Source organism: Phyllostomus discolor, chromosome 7 (genome assembly GCF_004126475.2).
Source record: "Phyllostomus discolor isolate MPI-MPIP mPhyDis1 chromosome 7, mPhyDis1.pri.v3, whole genome shotgun sequence".
Lineage (NCBI taxonomy): Eukaryota > Metazoa > Chordata > Mammalia > Chiroptera > Phyllostomidae > Phyllostomus > Phyllostomus discolor.
In genome coordinates this window covers 8553345-8575303 of record NC_040909.2, presented here as the reverse complement: position 1 = coordinate 8575303, position 21959 = coordinate 8553345, and the positions used below count along the sequence as shown (strand labels likewise).

Genomic DNA, 21959 nt, shown 5'->3' with positions numbered 1-21959 from the left:
TCACACTGCCCGTCCCGGGACTAGGCCTCCCACTGCCTACCCTGTCCCACCATCCCCCCTCACAAGGGATCAGGGAAAGGCTTCTCCCCTCCAGGGACCCTCAGGGCCCAGCAGAATCGCCTCTTCGTCCTGACACCCTGTGTCACCCCGTGCTAGGTCGGGGCTCCCGGACTGGGGGGGCAGCACAGACTCTCTCCACAGCTGTGTCCCTGAGGAGGGACCCGAGCAGATAGGGTCCCAGGAGTCCCTAGGGGCCTGCCCCCAGGGACGGGTGCTTTCAGAGTCTGTGCCCCCAAGTTTGAGAGTCACAGCCGAGTGACACGGGGCCTAGTCTCTGAGTGTGGGAATGGGCGTCCGCACCCACACCACGCCGGCGGGCACACAGGCCCACGTGGAGGGGCCACAGCCCGTCTGTGGGTCTGCGTGTGCACGCGGGCAGCCGGTGCTCCCAAGCCTGGGCCTGTCTGCATGTCTGCATCCCTGCGTGGGCATAGGTGGGGCTGCGATGTCTGGGCTGGGCTGGGGGCTCCCCCGAGGCAGTGCCCACCCCCCGCCCGACCATGCTGCGGCGAGGGAGGGGCACCGTGCCTTCACCTGGGCTCCTGCCCAAAGGTCCAGCCCAGCCCCACCTCCAGCCTCTGCCACCAGCAGCCTCCCGCTGCAGCCTTTGGAAGCAAGTGGAGGGGCCTCTTGGAGCCGCTGTTGGGGGTGGACCTGCCCAGCCGCCCCAGTGACTCTGCTCCACGGGAGGACCCTGCTTTGGGGTCGGGCAGGCTCTGCTTCTTCCCGTGAGCCTCAGTTTCCCCACGTGTAAAATATGGTGATGATCCCCTGGGTCACGAGAGGACTAGATGGGCTCAGATTCGATGCTCACTCACTGGGAGCTGCGGCGATTATGAAAATAATCGTTATTATTACAAGTTCAAGGGTTTGCACCTGAGGCAGAGTCCTGAGGAGTGGGCCGCAAGGCAGCTGGGAGTGCTGTGCCCCCTGGGTTGGCAGAGGGCGTGAATGGCCTCAGATGGAGCCGTGGGGCTTCAGGCGTGCCCGGGGGAGGGGTGTGCGGGGCTGAGTGGTCCGGGGGATGTCCCCAGCCCGGAGCAGGACGGCTCTCCTGGGCAGAGGAAGTCATGTGGGCACGCAGTGGCGCCACATGAGCCCTGCCCGAGAGACAGCACCCGTCCGCGGCCAGCTTGCTGTCGCAGACGTGAGCTGCTGCTGCTGCTGAGCAGCTTCAGGGGGCGTCTCCCTGCCGCAGCCTCATCCGCCCAGGGGCTCCCCCAGGGCTCCACCGGGGCTTCTGCTTTGCGCCCCTGGCCTGTGGGTCGGCTCTGTCACCTTGGAGAGCCTGTTCCAGGAGCAGGGGCCGAGGTGGCCGCCCCCTCTGGCCAGGGTGACACTGGGCCGCTGTCCTAGTGTTTGTCCGCCTTCTGCTGCCGCAGGGCCTGCAGGAAGATGCTTTTCACCTGGGCCAGGGTCTCGTGGTACATCCGGAAGTCCTCCTCCTTTCCCCGCAGGGCGCTGCCCAGGGCGGCCCTCAGCGTTTCGTTCTCCTCCGCCTGGATGGCCAGCCTGCACCGCACGGGGAGAGGGCTCGGTGAGCCCGAGCTGGCGTGCGTGCGTGCCCGGGACCCCGGGGTGGGGCTGCCAGCACGGCTGCTCCTCGGGTGCAGGTTCTCTCTGCCCCGTCCCCTCCTCCCCAAGGACCCTCGGGAGAATTCCACGTGAGGCTCCTCTCTGCGCCCACCCGCAGCCCTGGGCCTGGTACCAGGTAGCTCCCCAAAATGTTGGCTGCCCCAAGGATAGTATTCATTTGGAAAGGTTTCCCCTCCTTCCTCTCCCATCATTGCATTTGACCTTGAAAGGTTTAGCGGAGTGAAAAGGCGGGTTTGGCAACCCATGCGTAGTAAAACTTCTTCTAGGACTGCGGGGTTATCGGGGTCATGGCTGAGTCTGTCTGCCTCCTGAGGGCCAGTCGCTGAGTTACAGGGCTCCCAGCCACGGCCCAGCGGGGCCAGCCTTCTGGGCAGAGGGAAGTCAACGGGGAGGGCCTGGGTCCTTCTGCCCGTCGAAGCACCTCCCCCCAGACCACGCCACCCGCAGGGGGACAGGACAGGGAGCACCTGGTGGTCAGCTCCTCCATCTGGGACTCCACGGGCATGCTGGAGAGCTGGCTGGAAGAGGGGTCTTTCCTCTCGCTCCCGTTCGGGTTGTGCCTGGTGTTGGCGCCGGGCAGACCTGTGGGGCAGCGGCATCATTGTCTGGGACCCCTGTCTCTCCTGCCAGGGGTCGGCTCTCCCGGGTCGGGGGGCCTGGCTGCTCGGCAGGGGGTGAGCCTAAGGCCTGGAGGCCCCCCCACCCCTGGGGACGTGTTCCTGAGGGCCCAGGAGGGCCAACAGGGCTAAGCCCCAGGACCTCCCTCGGCCTGGATTCGCAGCAGCCCCCGGAAGGCCCCCGTGAGCCCTGGGCCTGCTGGTGAGAGAAGGGAGAAGGGGACCACACCCCCCCTTGTCTCACGGTGTGATGTGATCTGGGCCGGGAACAAAGGCCTGAGTGTCCCTGAGTGGGGCAGGGAGGGGAAGTCCTGGGGTGCTGGGAGGCAGGGCAGCACCCCCACAGGAGAGCCTGGAGGGTGGCAGGCCCCGCCCCTCCACACTGGAGATCCCCCTCCCTGGGGGTCAGCCGCCCCAGAACGGCTTCTGGCTCCGGCATCCCACGCCCCAGCCCCACGAGACGCTAATGCTGCTGGCCCGGCGACTGTCCTTTGAGGACCACTGTGTCCGAGCAACAGACCATTTCATTTAGGACAACGAGCCCCACTCCGCAGCTGGGTGTGGTCGTGGGCCTGGGACCTGGCCGAGGCGCGGAGGGCAGAGGCGACACAGGCCACCTTAGGGGTCCTGCCTTAACAGGCAGGGAGTGGGTCGTCCCCTTCCAGCTGCCGGCGGGGTAGCTGAAGCAGCCACCGTAGACCATGAGACGGAAGCTGAATGTCGAGGACAGTGGTGCACACGACAGAGCAGCCCAGGTCCCCAGGCCTGTGGAGAGGCCCCTCCAGCACCGCTTACGATGACGATGGCAGCGGCCGTGGGAGGCAGCAAGGGATTGCCCTGCCGGTAGCTGCTGCAGCCTCCCCAGCGACCTGCTTTGCCCCACGACCAAAGTCAGCTGGGGCAGAGGGTTGAGGGCCGGGATGGGGGCGGGGGGTGGTAGCTGAGGACATTCAGTGAGGGCCCTGCCACCTTATGCTAAGGGCTCGCAGGTGAGCTGGGCTAGGGACACCTGGGGCCGTGGCGCCCTGGGGCTCCTGGATCTGGGAGGCTGGGAGGCGGGAGGAGGGGTGGTGGGGGGGAGGACACACAGCAGCAGGGGCAGGCAGAGCCCCACCCTGACGGAGGCCCCTGCTTCCCACGCCCTCCTACAGGGAGCTTCCCGCCACTGCCCCTGGGGCCCCTGGCCAGCCCCACCTGCTTTGCTGCGGGAAGTGGCTCTCTGAGAGCCCGCCGCCCGCCCGGGCTCCAGGCGCATCTTCTCCACGTGCTGCTCCAGCACCACGGCGCGCTGCCGCTCCTCCTGCAGCTTCCGCTCTGACGCCAGAAGCTTGCCGTCGCTCTCCTCCACCCTGGGGACCGGAGGACATGCGAGGGGCTGCCACAGGTGCCGGCAGGCTGTGCAGCCCCCCCCCCATCCCGCCCACCCGCTCCGGCTCTCAAAGGGGTGCACGTCTCACACGGTGGCGGTGGCAGCTGCTCTTCTCCACGTCTGTCGCAGTGACGTATCCCCACAGGAACGCGCATTTAAAAATCCCACCACTCTCCGGGGCTTAAGATGAGAACACCTGCCCGGCCCCCTCTCCTCCTCACTCCCAGTTCCTGCTCGCCAGAGGCAACCACTTCCAGCACTTTCGGCTGCCGCCGGGGCTGTGCTCTGCCTCGCTTCCACGGATGCTGTGCTGCTACTCTGAAGGCTTACAGAACCCTCTGACCTCCCGCCGTGCAACAGGAATGCTCGCCCCTTACCCAACGGAACCACCTCTCCACCCCACAGTGTGGTTACATGACCGTTTTGGGGGGGCTGAATTCACAGGAGGTGGAGTATTGGTTTCTGCTGCTGCCGTGACAGATGACCGCAAACAACACAACAGCTTACGGTGGCACAGATTTATGGTCATTCAGGCCTCTCAGTCGGAGGGTCCAGCTGGTCCTGGTGGGGTCTCTGCCCCAGGCTCCTCAAGCCATGTCCAGATGCTCGCTGACCTGGGCTCCCACCTGGAGTTTCCAGGGCAGAACCCACTTCCAGGCCCATCCGGTCGTTGGCGGAATTCGGCTCCGGTCGGAGGATGGAGTTCCCCATTTCCTGCTGCTTGTTGGCAGGGTCACTGTCACCTTTCAGAGGCTGCTCGGTCCCTCGGTGGTCCCAGCCAGGCAGGGGCCCTTCTCGTGCTGCGAATCTCTCTGGCTTCCCAGCATCTCCCTGACAGAGCCCCACGGGAGAAATGTCTTTCTTTGCTTTTAAGGGCTCAAGCGATTACACTGGGCCCACCCAGTAATCTGAGATAATCCTCCTATGTTAGGGTCCATAACGATAATTACACCTGCAGAGCCCCTTTTGCCGTATAATAATATGAAGAGTTTGCAGGCACGGCCGCAGGGTATGAGCGGCACCGGGGCCACGCCCCCCACACGGGGCTACGGTGGACATGGAATGGCTACATTTTCTCTCTTCATTGTTGCTTCTCTTGGAGCTAGGGATTGCTTTCTGTTTACTGTTGTCTACGGTTATTCTTATTGTTCTCTTCTGTACACCCGTCATGAATTCAGGGGCCTTGGAGACCTGGCTGTTTGGTTATTTCGCAGGAAGGACTTGTTTCATCTTCTCACGACTGGGGCTACTACGGTCTTTCCCGAGGCCAGGCGTGGCATTTGGTGATGTTAAAGGGTTGGCCAGAAGGCCAAGACTCCCTGAGATGTAGCCCAGGCAAAGGTTACGTGCACACGCAGATCAGCGTGGCCGCCGGGACATTTACAGCGTTGGGGGGACATGGTCTCGGCACCGTGGGGAGGCGTGGAGAAGGAACTGAATGGTGGCGATTGTGGAAAGCATGCAATTGCTCAAACACAACACGATGGGAGCACACTGTGCAGCCTCTCACACGAAGAACCCAAACAACCTAAAGACCCATCGGCAGGGAAGGGAGGGTGAGAGGTAACACGCCCGTACCGTGGAGCGTGACAGAATGGGGGAGGGGCGGGCTGTGCAGTGCAGCACCATGGCGGCCGCGTGAGGCCCGCGTGCAGCCATTTAAGTGAAAATTAGTGAGCACGGAAGGGAATTAAAAATTCAGCTCCTCAGTCACACCAGCCTCATTTAAATGCTCAGGAGCCACGTGCAGCTAACGAGGACCCTGAGGGCCAGAGCAGACACAGCACATTTCCGCAGAACAACGGAAAGTCTGCTGACCAGCGCCGCTCCCGCGACGCGAGGGGACACGTGGAGGAACTCCGAGTGTGCGGACGAAATAGACCCATGAGTCACGGGCGGGAGAAGAAAAGCAAGCGCCTCGAGAATCCGTATAAACCCCTGACGTAAATAAATGCTACATAAATCGTCGTGGGTTAACGCAATACAACACTCTGCAACCGTAAAAAGCACCTGTACTGACTCGAGGAATGCCTGCCATGTATCACCTAGCGGGATAAGCGGCAGAAGACTGTGCATAATATATGAACTAACTTTAAAATGTGTGATATGGGAAACTTACAAACGAGTCCATACTAACGCTAACGCAGTTCAGCCCGTGTCCTGAAGCGGGAATCTTTGGCAGTGACTGACCCGTTATCTGTGGGAAAGGGGCTCTCATTTTTCTGTTACATTTTTCACTGATGTTTGCATATAGAGAGCTGTTCTGTGTGGCATGGAATTGTACTCAGCACCTGCGTGGAAAACCAGTAGGGAGCGAGTCGGCATGCAGGGGCCACACCCACGGAGAGGTTTTCCTGTGGGGAATCAGGCCTGCATTGTACCTAGGCCGGTATAAGCTTTGCTTTTGCTAAAACTCCCTCACCCTGAATTGAGGCAGCAAGGGCTTACTGCAGCTTCCTAAAGTCTGAGCTAAACCTCCCAAGTATGGAGCGTGACCCGTTCCACCACTTTTCCCCTTGGTCTGCAACATCCTTCTCTTTGAAGTAATTAGCAGCATTTCTTTCCTTTGGCATCTGTAAAAGGTGATCACCTGCAGCGAACCTGTGCACAGTAAATGAGGATCATCCTCAATGTAATGTACCCAGAAAAGCAATAAAAGCCTGTCCAGGCAGTGGCCGGGCTTTCTCTCTCACTTAGAGATCAGCCATGCCGTCCCTTTTTCTCCACAGGACTTCTGCGGTCCGCGTGAATCTGTCTCTCGTGGCCACAATACACGGATCCTGCCGGCCAGGATCCGCATCACTTGCATTTTGTTTAAGTTGGTATCCCATTTGTGATGGGGGAATAGCAAAAGAAACCAACGGGCAAACACCACAGTAAATGCTGAAGCACTCTGTGAGTTCCCACAACGTTTAGACACATTTGGAAACAAGACCAGCACTCCTGCGCTCAGGAAATCCTAAACCCATCAATTAGCATAAATGACCAGTCGGTGACCACTACAACCCCAAAGCTCCACAGCAACAAAGGCAGAACCACTCTGGGGAAGCCCTTTCGTGACCCGAGAACTCCCACAAGAAAAAATACACAGGAGGTGAGCTCACAGAAACAACACAAAAATACAAACCACGCAGGAGACAGCTCACAATGAGGGGCAGTCCGTGGGTGTTACTTAGCCCCCTAAGTAGGGAAGATGACAGAGAGACTTTAAAGGGACTGAGTGAGTTGAAAAGCGTGAAAAGAGAAAAAGGCAAGACATCTTCATGAAAGAGCAAGTGCTATAAGAAAGTGAACGGGGGGGGGTTTTACACACACACACAAAAATGGCTAGACATGGAAAACACAGTTATTAAACTGGGTTTCATGGCAGATGAATTACAGCTGAAGGGAAGGAGTGAGCCAGAGACAGATCTGAAGAAACCACCGTGGAATTAGCCCAAATATTCAGAATGTTTAAGAGTGGGAGAAAAGATAAGAAGATCTAACACATATTGACTAGAATAGGGACCATGGGGGAGAGGCAATATATAGATGGAAGTCCTTGGAATGAAAAGCACACTAATTCCTAAGGGCAGACACATCTATAAAGTAACAACGTCAAGCCCATAACACATTTCTTTGTAGCAACAGCAGATGCTTAAAGACAGCGGACTATCACAGCCTCCAGGGGCTGAGGAAAAACACCCACGGGTCTACCTGGAATTCTATGCCGAGTATATTCTCATTGTCGAGAAGGCATAGCAAAGACACAGAGTTGCAAAAATAAGCAAGGACTCAGAGTTGGCCCTTCCTGTGGCCTCTCCCAACTAAATAAAGGATGCACATCAGTCAAGAAAACTGAGTAGAAGGAAAAAAAGAAAAGATTGAGATGCAAGAGGGAAGAATGAGTGGGAAGACACGTTAAGCATGTTGGGAGAAGTAAGTGAATGCTGATTGTTTTTTAACCTGACAAATATGGAGGGTTTCTTTCAGAGGGTTTAAAAACAGATTGTGGAGGAGGACTATTAGAAAATAGTAACGTGAAGCCCTGGCTGGTGAGCGCGGGCTGTGAACCAAAGCGTCGCAGGTTCAATTCCCAGTCAGGGCACATGCCTGGGTTGCAGGCCACAGCCCCCAGCAACGGCACATTGATGTTCCTCTCTCTCTCTTTCTTCCTCCCTTCCCTCTCTAAAAGTAATAAATAAATAAAATCTTTTTTTAAATAATAAAAAATTATTGAATTAAAAGAATAGTAACATGAAAGATGCACATGGGGAAACCCCAGTTAACATAGTCTAAATTTGTTCCATTGCTCAAAGTGACAATAAAACTCACTGACCTTAGACTGTCTGAGTTTCACGTTATAACGTGAAGGGTTAGCGCTAAAAGAATAGAACGTATAACTTCCAAACTGGTATACAAGATGGGGAAATAAAACGTGGTCCATCCAAAACCGTAAGGGAGAAGAATGAAGAGAAAGAGTAAAGAAAAATCATGCCAAGTGGAAAATATAGAGATGACTGAGCTATTTCCAAATATTACAAAAATGAGAATGCATTGGCCTGTGCTGTTCAGACACAAATTCTCAGATGGAAGTTACAAACACAGCAAACTATATATGAGATCTGTCTGGGAAAAGCCCAGCCATTGTTACTATAATGAGAACGGTTTGTGCAACATCGATGTAACCTGGCAGCCAAGCAGAGTGGACTGGAATGCGCATGTGTGAACAATGATGACTCCACTGTACTAGTCAGTGGGGGCGGTAGACGCTGTTGAGGGAGCATGTGTGCTGTGTGGCCGTCACATTCAAAATGACTGAGTGAGTAGAGCAAGGAATCTGCATCGAGTTGTGTGTTAAGCTTGAACATTCCTCCACAGAAACTATTTGGATGATTCAGAAGGAATCATGTAGTTGCCCGAAGCTATGGGCAACTGGTGACCAGCAGCTTCATCATGACAACGCGCCTGCTTGTGCATCCCGTCTCTGCAGAGTGTTTTGGTGAACCATCAAATCGCCCAGGTGACTCAGCCCCCCTACAGCCCAGATTTGGGACCCTGTGACTTCTGGCTTTTCCCAAAACTAAAATCACCTTTGAAAGGGAAGAGATTTCAGACCCTCAGGAAGATTCAGGAAAATATGCCTGGGCAGCTGATGGCACCTGGGAGAACTGTGTGAGGTCCCAAGGTGCCTACTTTGAAAGTGGCTGAAGTACCACTGTCCTGTGGACGTTTCTTGTATCGTCTTCCATAAATGTCTCTCTTGTTCACAGTGCGTGGCTGGGTACTTCCTGGACAGACCTTGTGCATGCTTTGGAAAGAGAGACCCGCTCAGTGAAGAGTGAACCGTTGTGCCTGCAGCCGCTGTGCCAGGGGCGGTCTCCCCCATAGAGGTAGATCCCTTCCACTGAGTCATCCTGGCTCCTGGAGCCCACACGACCCAGGCGCAGCTCAAAGGAAAAATGGGACAGAAGCCCGAACGGACTGCGTGTCTTCCACCTGGTGGACTGCAGGCTTGCACCGTCCATCACCTGTCCATCATCAGCAGAGCACTGCCCTTTCCTCTCTGCTGGACCTGAGCGGGCTGGAACTCAGGTCCTCCCCCCACGTGCAATGGAGAGGACAACAGGTAACGCCGACCACGCATCCCTGCTGAGGTGGCAGCCATCTGGCCACCACTTGCTGGCATCCCCGACTGCTCAGGTAAAGGTACGCCTCGCTTCTCATTGGCAAACTGTCCCTCTCCCATCCGTGAGCTCCCGGAGGTACTTCTGGTCCAGGGGCCCAGCCTGTGTCCAGGGAGGGACACATGAGCGACCCCGGCCAGCTGGACCTTCTCTCCCGGGGCCCTCGGGCACTCAACCTAGAAGCCTCTGGGCCTTTGCCGTGTGAGGGGCCTAGGGGAGACCGCCCACGGTTCCTGCTGCCACGGTCCCTGGGCCTTCGTGAGCTTCTCTCCTGCTCCGTGCCTCGGAGCCTGCCGGCACCTTCCAAACATCTGCCCTCCCCTTCGCTTTGCCTGAGTTGGCTTCTCTGGCCTGTCACTGAGGAGCCCTGACTGATGTGCGAGGTGGCCCAGGAGGGCAGAAGCTCAGCGGTGTCCTTGATCCCGTCACGGTGCAGGTCGAGTGGTTAGGCCATGTGTTGGACCGGGCACCTGCCTTTCTTGCCAAAAGGGTCACTCGAGTGAGGAGCACTGATTTATCTGAATGGAAGCCTGTCAACAGCCCCTGGAGGAGGTGGGGGGGAGCCGTACTGCTGGGCGGCAGCCTGGGGCCGCGCGCCTGCCTCGCCCTCCCCAGAGGGGCCCCAGCGCCCAGCTCTCGCCTGCTCTCTCCCTCTTGGTCATGTCAGGTGCCAGTCTAGCCGCCAGTGGTGCCCAGGACGGTGCCACGCTCACCGTGGACTTTCAGTGTCGGGGGAAACTTGGCTGGTTTAACCACTCCGGAGAGTCTCTGCCCTGGGAGGCCCCCCTCCCGTCCCCCTGACTGCCACAGCCCCATCGGGAGCACGCCGGACAGGGCAAGCCACAGAGTGACCGCAGGGCCCCCAGGCTATGGGGCACTTGGGTGGGGACATGAGCTGTGTCTGGGAATGTCCCGGGCCAACACCACAGGAGCCACACTCTCCATAGGTGGGCCCAGTCCTGGACGGGGTGGACCTTGTCCCAGAGGTCCGGCCGGCCACCCCCTGGCCCACGTAGGCCCAGAAAAGGGCGCCCCTGAGCCCAGGTGTTACCGTTTCTGCAGGACGGAGACAAACTCGGTGAGCCGGTCGCGTTCCACCTCGGTGGCCTGCCAGAGGGCCTTGAACTCTGTCACCTGAGCCTGCCAGCCTTTCTGTTCGGGGGAGTCCGAGAACCTGGGAACCAGGGCGGGGGGATGGGGTCATATGAAGGGCCACCTGAAGACGCACTTACCCCGGTGGTGGTGGGACAGGGCTGAGGACAGTCAGGGACAGGCAGAAGGAAGCCAACCCAGCCCCCGCCAGCCCTCCTGGCCCTCCTGCCCTGGCCACCTCCTCAGCACACCAGCGCTGGCTGGCCCTGCTGACCAAGCCTCCAGCCCTCCTGTGGCTGGCTCCAAGCCCAGTCTCCCCCAGGGCTAGGGCTGCATCAGCACCTCTCTCTGCCCAGCCCACTCCTGCAGGGGCCTGGAGTTAGTCTGGCTGCTGTGGAGGCTGGCTTCTGGGGACCTGGGGTGCCCTGCAGCTGTGTGACCTGGGGCCTGGCTTCCCTGCCCTGGGCCAGCCCACCCCAGCCCTCCTGCAGGCCCCGGGTCGGCCCCAGCCCAGCCCACGCCCTGTGAGCCCGGACACTTGGCTCTGTGACTTGGCCTGATTTGCCTCCCTCCTGACCATGGGGCCTGCCCCGCAGCCCCTCACCTTGGGGGGCTGAGGTCAGGACAGAAGGTGATCTCTGTCCTCACCCCACCCCCTAGAGCTGCTCTCTGCTCTGCCTTCGCCTTTCCCAGTGAGACCCTGGTCACCCTGGCTTGGCTGTCCCAGCGTCACAGGACACAGGCATGCGGGCCCAGAGGCTGACGTGCTCTGTGGTCTTGGGCAGCTCCTTCCCCTCCCTGGGCCCGGCCATCCCTCCGCACCGCCACGGGGTGGGCTGCGCTGGACTATGAGGGCGCAGGCTCCCGCGTGTTCTGGCTCCTAAACACGCTCAAAGGCCTTCCTGCTCGGAGGGTGGTCTCTGAGTCGGCGGCGGGGGGCATCACCTGGGAGCCTGGCAGAAATGTGGGATCCCCATCTCCAGCCCAGACCTGCGCTGACTTGGAACCCACCCCTAGCCTGGCGGGACCCCGTGGACCTGGGCGCGCAGTGTGGGGGAGGAGCGGCAGGAGGAAGGAGCTGATTCCCTCCCCGCACCCCGCTCCCAGGCACCCCACTGGTCTCCACGCCATCCCTGACAGACACATTCTCTGGGGTCACTCCTGCCCCTGCATGCTGGCTGTCACTGATGGGACGGGACTGTAAGCTCCACGGAGGCAGGGCCTGCGCGTGGCCAGGTGCACTGAATATTGTGGGAGAAACCAGCTGGGGAACCAGCAGGCTGGGCAGCCGGGGCGTGCTGGCTCCTCCCTTCCCGTGGGTGCAAGGGTCCTGGCCACACGGGGTGGAAGGAACCTCGAGGGGCCATCTGGCCCATCCCCACGCTGCTACTGCTGTGCTGAAACCTCAGCGAGACAGCACCTGTCCCTTCTCTCCGTGGCCTGAGCCCTGGGGCTCAGAGGTGGCCCCCCTGCCCCCAGGGGCCCTCTGAGGAGAGGGGCAGTTGCAGGGCTGGCCTCCGCCCCTGGTGCCTGTCTGCCGAATGCCAGGCCAGGGCTGCCTCAGGTACTCGTTTCCTTTGCACAGAGCCACGGGCAGGTCCAAGAAGGAGCTGGTCCCACTCAGGGGCTCTGACCCAGAACCGGAGCCGGCCTGCCTGCGGGCAGGGGAGGGAGGGGCTGAGGGCAGGGCTGGGTCCTGCTGATGCTGACGGAGGGGTGGCACAGGGTTCAGGATGGGGCCCAGAGGCAGGACAAAGCTTCCCTTCATCTGTACGCCGGCAGGGCGAACAAAGGGCCCCTTTTAGCCCCAAGTCTCGATTCCACAGCAAAGACGGGGCCCGAGACCTGGGGGACATCAGAGCCTCGCAGTAGGAGCGCACGTGACGCAAAGCTCTCCCCGAGAGACTGGTTCTCAGCGCACAGGAGAAGCCAAGGGGAGGTGCTGGGTCCCAGGCCCTGGAGGACCCCCGCTGGCTCCGGGGCAGCAGGGACACGAGACTGCACACCAGCCGCCCAAGGCTAGCGCTGAAGCCGGACCGCGTGGACGAGGCGCTGGCCCTCCCTGGCCCTTGACGCCCTGGGGTGACCTTGGAAGGACTGCTGGCCTTGGTGCGGCCTCCGTTTCCCTCCTCGGGAAGGGATGGCCGTCGTGGCTGGGCGATCAAGGATGGGGAGGACCGAGAGGGCCCCGGGGCACCGGGGTTCTTACCTGGGCGAGGCCCCGTGGGGACTAGGCAGGGAAGGCCACGTGAGAGAGGATTCCACGAGCATGTGGCCCAGGCTGGTCACGGAGCTGTGTGGAGGCGAAGGGGCCTGTCACCATGGGGAGGCAGGCTGGGCAGGGCGCAGGGCCAGCTGGGATCTGGTAGGGGGGCCCCCCGAGGCACTGGCCGGTGCCGGCCCTCACAGCAGCCCTGTGGGTTTGCTGCTCTTCCCTCCAGAGCTCTTGCTCAAAACAAGAGAGCCAGGGGACATCAGAGCCTCCGGCAGCCCAGCCCAGGCCTGCGTTGCGGATCCTAGAAGCCAGTGACTTCCGAGAGGATGTCACCGGGAGCGGCAACCAGACGCTGGTGCAGTGGCACCGCGGAGAGGCCCGAGAATTGGAAGGACGAGGCCACAGCCACGTTAGAAGCGCAGCCGCATCTTCCCAGCAGAGGCAGCGGGAAACGTCCTGTGTTCCGAATAGTGAATCTCCACTTCCCAACCTGCCCCCACCCCAGCCCACTCGTTACTCACCGGGACGACCCAAGCCTGCTGACGCAGTCGCCTGCTGAGGCCGGGGGCTTGGCCTGGCCCGGGTCCTCCGGGAACGTGGCGCACGTGGGGTTGACCTTGGGCCCACTGGACCCCTCGCCCCCTCCTTTATTCTGCTGATACTGCAGGGAACAGACACGGGGGCGATTCTCAGGGTTTGGCTCAGAGGCCTGGATAAGCAGGAGGGGGCCTTGGCTTGATTTTGGGGCTTTCAGGGGACATGAAAGCTGCCTCTCTTCAGGAGTGAAAGGCGAGGCCTGTGTGGCGGAGGGCCCCCTTGCATGGTAATGACAGCTAACAATGCCTCCCTTCAGAGAGGAGCCGCCCGGTGTGAGGACAGTCGGGTCTCCAGGGGAAGTGCGTCGTGGCCTTCGGGCAGATCAGAGCCTGACCTCCCGTCCCGAGTGGGCCCGTCTCCCCCGGCAGCAGCCCCACCCGCACGGCCAGGTGTGACTGAGGCCAGCTGCCTTTGTCAGCGGGGGACGCTCAGGTGTTCCAGGCACCTAGAGCCAGAGGGCCAGCAGGGCCTCAGCCACAAAGGCAAAGGCTGGCAGCCAATGTGGGGGGGGGGCTGGGCTTCCCGGCCTGGCTGGAGTGGGACCACTGGAGGACCCGGCAGGAGGTCAGCAGGGAGTGGACAGTTGGTACGAGCCCCAACACCTGCCGGGCCCCCGTCCCACCCATCCTGAGTGAACCTGGGGCTCGCGCCAACTTGTCTGGTGGGTCATGCTCGGCCCCCCCCCCAGCAGGCTGGTGATCTGCGAGGGGAGGATGGGTCCTCCTTTGCATGCTTGGAGCCCGGAGGTGGTGAGGTGAAGGTGCTGGAATGTGCTGGGTGCCCCCCTTCAGACTCCCCCCACCTCTTGGTGAGCCAGGGGGCCGGGAGGAGACGCCCCGCTCACTGCCGCACCTGCTCTGTCCCCAGGCCTGGCTCTTGCCCCGGCTCTCCCTCAGCCTCGGCTTCCTCAGACTGGGACTCGGCCAGTCCTGTGGCTGCAGGGCAAACCACCAATGGCAGCGGGCACCAGCCTGGGGCCGAGGGCCTCCTGGGCTCCCATCCTCCCACTGGACTGCGGAGCCCTGGGACAGGGGCTGGGACACTCTGAGACACACCCGAGGCCGTACCAGCCAGCCTGGCTGTGAGCGCCTCTGTGACAGGGAAACCTGTGGGTGTGGAGGGATCCTTCTCCCCAGAGGCCACCAAACCCCTCCCCCACCCCGCACCGCAGCGCCTGACCCCCAGCTGCTCCCTTGAGGCCGCAGCCGGGGCACAGTGTCTTCAGGAGCTCGTGCACTCGGCATGCACGTCCCTCGAGTCTGCTGTGGTTTGTGTCCCCTCCAGGGGCACTTGGGGGAGACACCTGGGAAGCCTTCCCACGGTGTGACAGAAGCTCAGCTCAGGGGCGCACAGACAGGGAGTCCACAGGGTGCCCGGGAGGGGGGCTATCACAGAGGGGGTGGCCCTGGGGCTTCCCAGAGGCGCTCAGACCGAGTAAGTGAGACCTAAGGTGGGGGGCTGGAAAGGGAAGGTGAGCACACAGGCCCGGAGTGGGGACAGAGCAGGGCTGAGCCAGGAGCTGAATGACATCCCCATGGCCAGAGAGTGGCGGAAAGGGAGGGGTGGAGGGAATAGCTGGTCGCGTGGTGCCCTGCACACTGGATGAGGACGTGTGACTTCCCCCTGCTGCCTGGGATGTGAGTGTGAGGGCTGGCACTCCAGCCACCATACTGGATCAGGAGGATGCGGGCCACAGCTGGGGAGCGAGGGGTGAGCTGGAAGGAGCTCGGGCCCTTGAGGCCTGCGTGAGGACAAGGGTGATGGGCAGTCAGCGACAGATTTTGTGCAGAGCAGGGAGACCATCGGGTTTGCACCTTAGAGAGGAAAGGTGTGTGCGGAACGGGCTGGGGAGCCAGACGGAAGCAGGGAGCCAAAGTGGGACCAGGTAGGACAAGGCTCAGCCTGAATGAAGGCAGGTGGGAAGAGGCGGGAGTGGCCGAGGTGTCTCTGGATGCCGGGCGGAGCCAGCGCCCTGCTCACCTGCGCGCTGAGCTGCCCGATCTCCAGCTCCAGCTGCCGCACCTTGGCCTCCCGCTCAGCCACCATGGCGCGCAGCTGGGCCACGAGGCTGCTGCTCTGCTGAGCCTCGTTGTTGAGCTGCTGGCCCAGGCGGTGCTGGGAGGCACGTGTCTTCTCCTCCTGCAGGCTCAGGCTCCCCAGGACCTCCTGGAGCTGCTTCAGCTGCTCCTGGGCCGGGGGCAAGCAGGAGGGCAGGGAGGTCAGCCAGGGCCCCTGGTAAGGAGGGACAAGGGGAGACCACCCCCGCCGCCACCACCAGCACCCCACCATTCCCCGGGCCTGCAAGAGCCTCACGGTGGGGCCCTGGTGTTCCCCCACAAAGCAGGAGGAACTCCCTCTTGCCTGCCTGCTGGGGGGTTCTCCAGGGAGGTGATGGCCATGCCCTAATCCTGCCCTCATCTTTCTTCTCCTTGAGATCGGGGCCAAGGAGGACATCCAAGGGGCCCTTGGGACGACAGACGGCAGCTCAGATGGTGGCCCCTCAGCCAGTGGGGGCAACATTTGGGTGAAAAGAAGCCTTATCCCATGCTTCTGGGAGACCCAGACTGGCTGTCACCTTCAGTGACAAAGAAAGGTGGCACACCGGGACCTCGGGGGACCCCCAGCCCCGCACCTTGTTTTCAAACTGGGAGCTGAGGCTCAGAGAGGGGGCGCAGCTGGCCTGGGGGCACACAGCGAGGTGTCAACAGAGGCAGGCCCAGCTTGCTGGTGTCCTGTGCCCCGCCCACCGCCCCACGGGGGAAATGATGGTGGACTAAGCGGGGGGGACCTAAGCCAGCATCAGTTCCCCTGCGGACCCTGGTCAACCAGGCGAGGCCACCCCAAGCACAACCTGTGATTCAGAGGTAAGACCCTGGGGTGCCGCAGGCCCCAGAAAGGACGGGCCGGGCCGGGCCAGGCTCAGGGCAGCGGCGCGGCGCTGCTCCTCAGAGAAGGTTTCACGGCCAGGTACACCTGGTTTGGACTCGGCTGTATGGTTTTGTATGGCTTTTCTAACCAGTTACTTTCCCCATCTGTGAAATGGGATTGTAACGTATGACCCTAGTGGTTCTGTTGGCCAACGGCCATTATAAACTGGTCCCTGGGGGGCCCAGAAGGGGAGGGGCCCTGGGTCACCGCAGTGACAAGGACTCCTACGGGCCCCTCAGCTGTCCCTTCCATTCCTTGCTGAAAGGTAACCCGGGTGCAACCCTGGTTGCCCCCTCACCATTTCTTTCTCCTTCGGGGGCCACAGGCCCAGTGGCTTGAGCCCGACACGGCCTCACACCGCATGCCCTCTGTGCAGCCGTGGGCAGCCGCGGGCAGCCTTGGAGCTCCTCCGCCCCTGGGGCGGGGCTTTGGGGCTGGGGTGCATCTGGAGGCAATGGCGCCTGGGTTATGCAGGCGGCGTTTGGGGGCAAGCGAGGGCTCCCCGGGGCCGGGCCCAGCTCCCCGCCCGCGCGCTGGGCCGCACCATGAGGGCGTCGATGAGCTCGTCGTCATGCCGGCCCTTCTCCACGAGGGTCCCCATCTGATTCCGGAGGGTCTTCACTTCGCTGGCCAGCACCTTGTTCCGGGCCCTCAGGCCCTCGTACTTCCTTCTCAGCTCCTCCAGCTCTCTCTGCAGGGCGTCCCGCTCACCGGCAAGTTTCTGGAAGCAGAAGAGTGCGGCCCTGGGCAGTGGGGCTCAGTGGGCCCTGGAGCACAGCTAGGCCCTCGCTCCCGCTCACGGGGAGGCCCAGCGCGGAGAGGGGGCTTGTCGAGGGGCCGTGGGGCAAGTCGGCAGAGCCGGGCCCCGACCCCAGGTCTTGCCCGAGCACACAGCGGGCATCCCTAGGGGATGACGACACTCTTCCCCTCCGCTTAAGCGTGCAGGCGGCTGCCCTGCTCTGCCGGAGTCAGACATGAGAGGGAGCCTACTGGCCACCTCCGGGCCTGACCTCCAGGGGCAGTCCCCACCCCTCCACCCCTGCCTGGGTCCATCTGTGCCTGCAGCGAGGCCACCCCTCCACCTTTCGGCTACAAGGGCTGATGCATCCCCTTCCTGGATCAGCCTGGGGGCGTTTGGCTCTGCCAGTCTGTGCAGCCGGGAGATGCAGGCCCTGGAGCTGGTCCCAGCCTGCCAGCTCTTGCCTCAGCCCGGAGCGCTCCTCCTTCAAGGCCGTCTAACCCTAGCGCACACCCGGGATCGGGGGCTTTCCCTGTCCTTTCACAGTGGAAGTGTCGGGTTCAGCATCTCCAGCCCAGCCAGGATGGGACCACCCAAAGTTCACGAGCCCACCGGGAGGCTCAAGCTGGATGGACAGGATGTGAGGAACACACAGAGGGAGGTGACCCAGCTCCCCCGGGTGCTTCCTGCTCTCGGGGGCGTCTCCGAGTCCTGGCCAGGGTGGCTGCGATCTCTGGGTCCCACTTGCCCCGCTGACCGACGTGGCCCCACCCGGGCACACAGGCGTTACCTCCCAGCCTTCCTGCTTCTCCCTCTCCAAGAGGCGGATCCTCAGCAGGTTCCTCTCCTGTGCCGTCAGCTTCCTTGGGTCTGGACAGACAGACAGCTCGTCACTGGCTGTTCCCACAGCCCGGCTCTGGGGCTGTCCCAACTGTTTCTCAAGCTCCCGAACCTGAGGGCGGTGAGACGTGTTGTTCCACCGGCCGTCTGCGGTCAGACTCGACCACTCGGGGGGTGGGGGGGCGCCCTGGGGCGTGCCGGGAAACCCCGCCGGACAGACGGACGTGGGAGCCCCTCGTGAGAGGGATCGGGGCGGGGCGGGATCTCACCCCGGGGTGGCACCCTGAGTAAAGCTAGAAAGGTTTAGCTTGGAAGAGAGAAACTTCAAAGTAAATGGGGGAATCACCCCCACCTCTGAGGGGTTTGAGGCTGAGCAGCAGATGTGAGGCCCCAGGAAGCTGGGAGGGAGAGGAAGGAAGGTCTCAGGACCAGCAAGGGCTCTCACAGGCAGACCACCCACGAGGTGGTGTGCTCCCCGGGAGGCCCCGGTGCCTGGCCGCTGACGGGAGATGCTGCACAGGGCAGGGTGGGCGAGGACCGTGAGCCCAGTGTAAAGCCTCACCGGCTGTGTGACCCCGCACAGATTACTTGACTTCTCTGAGTCTTGGGCCTCTCACCTGTGAAATGGCCCTGAGGGTCCACCCTGATAATGCTGCTAGGAGCATTCGGTGCCCTGACCTTGTCTGAGCCTGGGAAGCCCTGAGATGCTTCTTGAAACGACCGAGCTTAGATCAACAAGCCAGAGCTGCAGGGGAAGGACCTGGGGACTTGCGTTTTGCACCAGTGCTACGGGGGATACTTATGGCGAGGCAGCTTTGAGACACCCGGAGATGGCCCCGGTGACGCCCTGGGTGCCAAGTCCGGCTCCCAAAGGCTCTTGTCTCTGCAAGGGGCTGGGAGATGTCACCCCATGAAACGATGGCTTTATCACGCTGGGGTTCAAGTGGAAAACTCCTAGGGTCCTTGTAACCCTGGTCCCCATGTCTGCACAACATGCACGATGGAACCAAGCTGGGGAAACCTGGGCCGGGGCAAAACTCACCAGGCCCACCACTGGCAAGGGGCCGCGTGTGGAAACGCACCACAGCGCCCTCGTGTGGCCTTGTGTGGTCATTCCATCAAGCATCAAAAAACACAGGATTACTTCTAACAATGTATTTACACTATTTAACAACAGAGATAATTAATGGGTGGACTGCTTATTGTGCCCAAGCACTGTGCTCTACAAGGGTTATTTCACTGAACCCTCAAAAGCCCACAAGAAAAATACAGTGGGATCATCTCCATGTAACAGGGGAGGAGCCTGAGGCACCGAGCAGGCAACTGCCTGACACTCGGTCTCTGGAACCCCGAGGCCACACGCTGAGACCTTTGCCCCTCCGTGGTGGCTTCAAGGTCATGCCCAGGAAACCCTGAGGGCAAAAGCCACCGGTCCAGGGGCCGGGACCCTGAACTCCCTGGGGTGAAGGCACAGTGCCCGGCAACTGGGGAGTTAACACACCTGCTGCTGTTCCCTGGTTTGAAGGCGAAAACGAGGAAAATAACCACAGCTACCCTCAATGTGGCGCTCCCTCCGCGCGTGGCCCTGCGCTGGGCATTTCTCTCTCTCTCTCACACACACACACACACACACACACACACACGGCCTCATCCCACTGCACCCAGAGGCGGCAGAGGCACGGAGAGAGGAAGGCCCCTGCCCGAGGCCACACAGCTGGTGAGGGGGGGTGGAGGGGGGGGGCAGGGGTCAGAGTCCCGGTGTCTGGGCTCTGCCTGGGGCCCCTGCTCTCAGCCTCGGCCTCCGCCTCGAAGGAGGCTTCAAATGTTCAGAACAGAAAGAGGGAGACAAAGCGAAGTTTTTATTGGGTAATTAAGACTTTTAAAAGCCTACAAGCATCTGGACAAAACTGGAAAAAGCCTACAAGGCACACTAGTCACGCAAATTTACATAAACTCGGGGGAGAAAAAAACTACGCCCGGAGTCAAATAAATCAAAGGCCTCGGCATTCGGCATTCGCTGAGCGCCAGAGCCTGGCACATGGTAACTGTTATGTAAATGCTTGTTCATTAAGTAACAAATTAAAGTCAGGCCGGGTGGGGAGAATGTGGGACAACGGCCTTGCAGGGGGCCTTTCAGGGCTCTGGGCTCCGCTGGGGGCCGGGGTGGGTCTTTCGAGGGCATTTCAAGCCCCAGAGTTCTGGGCCGAGTGTGGCGACTCACTCACCTTGCTCTGCAAAACGAGAATTTGTTGGGCCCGGCCCCTCCAAGTCCCCGGTGAGGACAGAAGCTGCTGGACGCTCACATCTTCCCCGACCTCGCTGGCCAACACCTGAAGGGGCGGGGCCTTCAGTGAGGCCGGGAGAGAGGGGCCCGGGTAGGGCCCCAGTAGGGCCCCGGGGCCCTGTCCAGAGGCCTCCAGGAAGCCCAGACCCTGCTTGGCCAACCTTCTTCCCGCCCCAAAGGCCAGCTGACCGGGCATCTAGCACAGCCGGCCCTGGGGAAGCCGTAGACCCCTCATCCCCAGCACTTCTTGGCGATGCTCAGAGTGGATAAGGAATTGCCGACAAGGCCTAGGCAGGGCCGCTTGCCCTTGACATGCTCTGGAATGAGTGAACCACTTGAATTTGTTCAGGGTCACCTAGAACTGGGCCCATTCCGGACGGCTCCAGGAAGTGCATTGCCACAGGGCCTCGCCCTCTGAGAAGAGCCACGGACAAGGGGCTGCGCCTGAGGGCAGCAAGGGAGAGGGCCTCTGAATGTCACCCAGGGGGTGCTCGGTTCCAGAGGGGCCCGGGGCTGTGGCTGTCGGCCAGGGGTGTTCAGGCCCCGCCTCCGGGCTTGGAGGTGGAAACAGCACGCTCAGCGGGGGCCCTGGGCCCCTCCGAAGCCCGGCGGAAACCTGAGCCCGCCCGCCCGAGTCTCTGGGGCTTGTCTCTACAATAGAGCTCTGTTTTGGAAATCTTGGCCGGTCTGAGTGGTTCCAGCCGGAAAGACAAACGCCAGAGAATTCACTGTGTAAATACAAATAAATAATGAACCAGCTGGGCCTGCATCCCAAGTCTGACGATTTTCCTTTGAGAGGGGCCTTTGGTACACAAACCACCTATTCATTTTCTGATATTACGGACGGCAGAGGGCAGGAGGCAGGTCCGGCCGGGCTTCCAAGTCCAAGGCGGCTTACGACCGAGAGGCCCGGGATCTGCCGGGGTGCACGCCACACGGCACGAGGAAGATTTTAAGGACTCCGCCTGGCTGGGCAGCACTGTCCTCCTCGGTCCACAGCTGGACGGGCGTGGCGAGGGCGTGAACGTGGGGCCCCTCGGGCAGCCAGCAACCCCGCTCGCCCAGAAGGTCTGTTCCCAGGGCGGGGGGAAGGGTGTCACTGGCCCTGGAGCTCAACCCAGAGCGAGCAGGGTGATGCTCACGGGGCCGAGCCTTGTCTAGTGCCTGAATGGGGCCCATTGTCCCCGTCATGCCCGTCCCGAGCCCGGCCCGGCCCCGGCCAAGGAGACCTGACGTCTGGCCCTGGAATACCTTCTGGGCCATCCGGAGCTCCTGCCTCAGAGACTGGACCTGGTTGCGCAGGTCACTCATCTTCAGGTTGGCGGCCGCCAGCCTGTCCTGCGCGACCTTCACCTCGGGGGCCTCGGGCTGGTTGGGGAAGATGGGGGAGCAGTCACTTGTTGCCTCCGCAGTAATAACGACTGAGGCCCCGTTTCCCCCCCCCCCCCCCAGCGGGCGCTGGGTGCCACACTAAGTGCTCGACAAGGGGCAGCCCACTCAGCCCTCGTGCACCCCTGGGAGGTAGGTTATCCCGGCGGCCCCTTGGAGATGCAACGCAGAGGCTGCTGGAGGCCGAGTTCCCGTGGCGTGGGGTGCCTGGTTGGGGCCTGACGGGTGTGGGTCCTGGCAGCCCCGACTCTGGGGGCCGAGCCCTTGGTTCTGAGTGTCACGCAGACACCCGACACTGGCGGCGGCCACAGAGGAGACCCGCAGGCTCCGCACCTCCCAGACACGCCCTGGGTGTGGACGCCCTGCCGTGCCGGAGACCGGCGACCGCACCACAGGGCATCCGTCTTTATTCGGGGTAAAGAGGGACCTAGTTCCTTTGCAGACGGCAGCCTCGGCTTGGCAGGAGGCCCTCGACCCCCCAGACTCGGGGCCTCCCTCTCCTGGAATCCACAGCCCAGGCCTGGGGCTCCCTGTCCTGGCAGTGAGCTCACGGGACAGAAATAAGGA

General features: G+C 61.5%; 1 protein-coding gene across 3 annotated transcripts in view; it reads right to left on the bottom strand.

Moving 5' to 3' along the window:
- Nucleotides 1-1151: 1151 nt before the first annotated feature.
- Nucleotides 1152-21959, bottom strand: part of CCDC13 (coiled-coil domain containing 13) — a 39112-nt gene continuing 18304 nt past the window's right edge. The window contains exons 6-16 of one of the 3 annotated variants that reach the window (XM_028518828.2): nt 21255-21371; nt 19945-20049; nt 17670-17831; nt 16685-16861; nt 15193-15399; nt 13137-13276; nt 12610-12693; nt 10360-10482; nt 3468-3622; nt 2124-2238; nt 1152-1572 (exon numbers count right to left, since the gene is read on the bottom strand). In XM_028518828.2, the coding sequence (XP_028374629.1) occupies nt 1413-1572; nt 2124-2238; nt 3468-3622; nt 10360-10482; nt 12610-12693; nt 13137-13276; nt 15193-15399; nt 16685-16861; nt 17670-17831; nt 19945-20049; nt 21255-21371 (1545 nt within the window). In that variant the 3' untranslated portion in view covers nt 1152-1412. The remainder of the gene's footprint in view (nt 1573-2123; nt 2239-3467; nt 3623-10359; nt 10483-12609; nt 12694-13136; nt 13277-15192; nt 15400-16684; nt 16862-17669; nt 17832-19944; nt 20050-21254; nt 21372-21959) is intronic. The other 2 variants (XM_036030461.1, XM_036030460.1) reach the window with 2 other exon arrangements.